The sequence below is a fragment of the Quercus lobata genome, chromosome 5 (assembly GCF_001633185.2).
Source record: "Quercus lobata isolate SW786 chromosome 5, ValleyOak3.0 Primary Assembly, whole genome shotgun sequence".
In the NCBI taxonomy this organism is placed as follows: domain Eukaryota; kingdom Viridiplantae; phylum Streptophyta; class Magnoliopsida; order Fagales; family Fagaceae; genus Quercus; species Quercus lobata.
In genome coordinates this window covers 79452033-79456798 of record NC_044908.1, presented here as the reverse complement: position 1 = coordinate 79456798, position 4766 = coordinate 79452033, and the positions used below count along the sequence as shown (strand labels likewise).

The 4766-nt window shown below is 36.4% G+C and overlaps 1 protein-coding gene across 2 annotated transcripts; it reads left to right on the top strand.

The window, feature by feature from the left end:
• Positions 1–271: 271 nt before the first annotated feature.
• On the top strand, positions 272–4264 carry LOC115988895 (G-type lectin S-receptor-like serine/threonine-protein kinase B120). Of its 2 annotated transcripts, none has more exons than XM_031112531.1 (7): positions 272–1716; positions 2344–2454; positions 2564–2808; positions 2897–3107; positions 3250–3487; positions 3589–3736; positions 3840–4264. In XM_031112531.1, the coding sequence occupies exons 1-7, from the start codon at positions 396–398 to the stop codon at positions 4149–4151; spliced, it is 2586 nt and encodes an 861-aa protein (XP_030968391.1). In that variant the 5' UTR covers positions 272–395; the 3' UTR covers positions 4152–4264. The 2 variants fall into 2 exon arrangements, with proteins under 2 accessions (XP_030968391.1, XP_030968390.1); XM_031112530.1 differs by having other exon boundaries at positions 3247–3487.
• The last annotated feature ends 502 nt before the right edge of the window (positions 4265–4766 follow it).

Below are 4766 nucleotides of genomic sequence, written 5' to 3'. Positions count from 1 at the left end.
TAAATATCAATTACATAAGGATCTACTATTTTTTTTTTACCAATCACACTCTGCCACCTTACAATTATGATAAAAAGTTGTGAAAAATTATATGGTCCTAAACTTTCCCGTCCATTAATTTGATTTTTAGATAATGAACAAGAAGCCAAATCCTAATTAACAAAGTTGTTTTGGAAGCAAGTCAAGGACACAGGGATTGAACTTTGGTGGCATTCACCTAACCAATATTCTTTTACGACCTTTTGCATTTCGTGGCATAGAACCTACATCATTAGTCAGATAATATCAACGGGCGGCCTTTGGAGCTCTTTCTTGAATATCATACCCCCCATTAACATTGCTACTTCTATAGCTCCTCCTACATATGAATCTCCAAAATTGTCACAAGTTGTGAGATGGCTATCACTAGCAAAAGAAACCCAGTTGACGCTTTTCTGTTCTCGTTCTTTTTCATTTCCTACTATCTTTCTTTGTTGAGCCATGCAGCTAATACAATCACACAAGGCCAAAACCTGAGTGATGGGCTTGATGGCCATCTGATATCAGATGACCAAAACTTCCAACTGGGATTCTTTAGCCCTGCTAATTCATCATTAAGATATGTTGGAATATGGTATCACAACATTCAAGAAAATGAACCATCAGTTATATGGGTTGCAAATAGAAAAAATCCACTCTTTGATAAAAAGGGTGTCTTGATGTTTAAAGACGATGGTAATTTGATGGTTGTGGCTGGAAATAATACAGAAGTTTGGTCAAGTAATGCTTCAATCGTATCAGCAAACACAACAGCGAGGCTTGATGATACAGGAAATCTCATTCTCTCTAGCGATGACGGCAAGAAACATTGGGAGAGTTTCAATGATCCAACGGATACATTTTTGCCTGGCATGAGAGTGCAAGTGAATGCTGAAAGGGGTGAGAATCGCGCTTTCAATTCATGGAAATCAGCCAACGATCCTTCACCAGGAAACTACGCCATGGGGGTTGATCCTCGGGCCTCACCACAAATCGTGATATGGGAAGGAGAGCATAGGCGGTGGAGAAGTGGATATTGGGATGGAAGAACGTTTTCTGGTGTTCCAAACATAACAAGCAGCTATTTGTATGGTTTTAAACTTTCTGATTTGGAAAATCAAAGCAGGTATTTTACTTATACCCCAATGAACAGTTCAGATAAGTTAAGGTTTCGGATTCGTTGGGATGGATATGAAGAGCAATTAAGGTGGGATGAAGGTGGAAGTAAGTGGGATACCATCCAGTCTCAGCCAGCAGATAAAGAATGTGAACTCTATAATTTTTGTGGTAATTTTGGGCTTTGCAATGAGTTAAATTCACCTGTGTGCAGTTGTGTACAAGGGTTTGATCCAGTGGACCCTGATCAATGGTACAAGGGGAATTGGTCCGGTGGGTGTAGGAGAAGAACTGAATTGCAGTGTCAAAGGAACCTTAGTAGTGTGACACAGGAAACTGCTGGAGAGGACGGGTTTTTGGATGTCAAGTGCTCGAAGTTGCCAGATTTTGCAAATCTTGAAGTGGTGACGAAGGATTCCAATGAGAGCTGTGAGAGCAAGTGTCTAAACAATTGTTCCTGTACTGCATACGCAGATGCTAGTGGGATTGGGTGCTTGATATGGAAGGGGGACTTGTTGGATATGCATCAATTCCCAAGAGCTGGAAATACGCTGAAAATCCGTCTCGCAGATTCTGAATTAGGTAAAGTATACTCCCTTTGTTATTGTTATTGTTCTTGAGTTAAGAAGTTTAGTTATTCATAGATCATAGTGCAGTACTGTTATCCATGGAAAATTTCTAAGATGTCAACGAAATAATGTGGATCAGCAGGTCTCTTATTCATTTCCAAATATTATTATGTCATCTATTTTCAATTATTTCCTAAAATGCAACTAGAACTTTAGTGTGAATGTTTGTTTTGGAACAATAATATGCTGAATTGAGCCTTTGCCTAGATCTGTAGTAAACATTCTTCCATGGTGATTCCCATTATTTAAATGTGTTATAGTAGTAACCAACTACTTGTTTATTTAACTGTTCTTCCTTGATATTAAGGGATAGACTGATCACACTATCACTTGAATTTTCTTTGTTCTCCATTCAATCTGTTCAAAACATAGAGCATAATATTCAAAAAGCTAGCTTGGATAATCACAGAGCTAGTGTGTGCTTTAGAACTCTACTATAATATTCCAATTAGCCAAGTGACCGAACCCAAACTGGTTTGTCATGAATTCCATTTGGTTGTCTGGAAGCTGTAGGAAAACAGAGATAATAAGAATTCTCAGAACAATTTACACATAATGACATTTTTCTCTGTGTATGTAGGTGGCAAGAGAAAATTATCCATCCTTGTGATAATAATAATTGTTGTAGCTGGAGTAGTCCTCCTAGTTGTATTCACATTCCTGTTATGGAGGTTCAAAACAAAACGGAAAGGTAGTACTTCAATTGTTCCATTAGATGAATGAAAGTAAATCCTTTTTGGACAGCTTAAGAACTTAATTGTTTGTAATACTAACTTCTCACCTTTTCATTTTATCTTTAGTTTTGGCCACAGTGTCCTCAATTTCCGGTGGCAATGACAATGATACACCATTGCGAATTTATGAATCAAGCAAAAGTATGGAATTTTCTACTGATCTTTCTGGACCAGCTGACCTCAGCATTGATGGAGATCAAGCAAATGGACTGGAATTACCATTGTTTAATTTCAATTGTGTAGCATTTGCTACAAACAACTTTTGTGAAGAAAACAAGCTTGGGGAGGGGGGATTCGGTCCTGTGTACAAGGTGATGAATATTTATGTTAAGTATCTCTGCAAGAATTTTGAGAAGTGAGGTCAAATGTACTAAAGTTGCTACTTTTTTCCATTACCAGGGTAAGCTTCCGGGGGGACAAGAAATAGCAGTAAAAAGGCTTTCAGTAAGATCTGGTCAAGGTCTGGAGGAGTTTAAGAATGAGATTATTCTGATTGCCAAATTACAACATAGAAATCTTGTAAGACTATTAGGCTGCTCCATTCAAGGGGAAGAAAAGATGCTTCTCTATGAGTACATGCCAAACAAAAGCTTGGATTGCTTTCTTTTCGGTATGTCCTTTTCTGAATCTATAGATTGTAAACTTGTTACTATAAAACCATGCAGAAATATGCACTAATGAATTTATAAAGCTTGTGAAAAGGAGTTTGTTTCAATAATTTTTTCTCATTTTTTATTGAACATAATTAGCAGACCCAAGCAAGCAAGCACTACTAGATTGGAGAAAACGTTTCACAATTATTGAAGGGATTGCACGAGGACTCCTTTATCTCCATCGAGATTCAAGGTTGAGAATAATTCATCGAGATCTAAAGGCTAGTAACATTTTGTTGGATGAAGAGATGAACCCAAAGATTTCAGACTTCGGAATGGCTAGGATATTTGGGGGAAACCAACATGAAGCAAATACAAATCGAGTTGTTGGCACCTTGTAAGTATGACATTTCTATGCATGTAAAATAAATCAACACATTTCTTACCCTTGTCAACACCTTAATTAATCTGGATTTCACAACCTTTGTTCAAATGCAGTGGCTACATGTCTCCAGAATATGCAATGGAAGGCTTATTCTCAGTAAAGTCAGACGTCTATAGTTTTGGGGTATTACTACTAGAGATTGTGAGTGGCAGGAAGAACACTAGCTTTCGTTTATCCGAATATTCAAGCCTTATAGGACGTGTAAGTACATCTATTGTCCTCTGTTTTAGTTCACTTGAGATTAGAAATTAAAATTTTAATTGGAGATTAAATGTATTGACACAATGTCTTGGAATGGTATTAGGCATGGCATCTTTGGAATGAAGAAAAAGCAATGGAGCTCATTGATCCTTCTATTCAGGATTCATGTTCTCGTGATGAAGTATTGAGATGCATACATTTGGGAATGCTGTGTGTCCAAGATTCTGCATCTCAGAGACCAACTATGTCTTCTGTTGTGTTAATGCTAGAGAGTGAAAGTGCAACTCTTCCATTGCCTAGACAACCTACTTTTACTTCAATGAGAGAAAGCTCTATAGATACAGAATCTTACATGGAAAGCCAAGACATCGTATCCTCAAATAATTTGACAGTTACAATGATTTGTGGAAGATAAGAGTCATTTTTTCCTTTATAGTTCTTAATGTGTATATGTTATTCTCTGTGCATGTTACATACAAGCAGCATTTTATATTTTTGTTGTCCAAAAATTCTAAAAAATTTTTAGTATATTCCAGATTTGCAGTTCAATTCTAATACATTCATGAGTAGTTTTAACATTGATTCGATTGGCTTGTGAAAAGCTTAGGCCTAAAAAAGGTAACGATGTGCAAACTTCGACAACAAAGTGCTGTGGAATTTGTTTATGTAATCTATACCAACCTAGTACTATAGAGTTTTGAATTACCAATCATGTAAATTGGTCCATTGAAACAAAACCTTGTCGGAAATTTGAGTTTCAGTTCGAAGGATTTAATGGCTAAACCCTTTTTTTTTGTCAATTTCAATCAATTTTGAATGGATTGACCAAATATGATTGACTTTTAACTAAAATCCAACCAATTGATCAAATTAATTTGGTCCTACCTTCCTATATTGAAGATCATGAAATGGCCTACAATTGACTGTTCATAGGAAAAAAAAAAAATCGAGCTTGAATCGAGTGATATATATATGATGAAAATACAAAAATGACCCATTTGAAGTTTATTTTAGTGTTTATAGATAAACA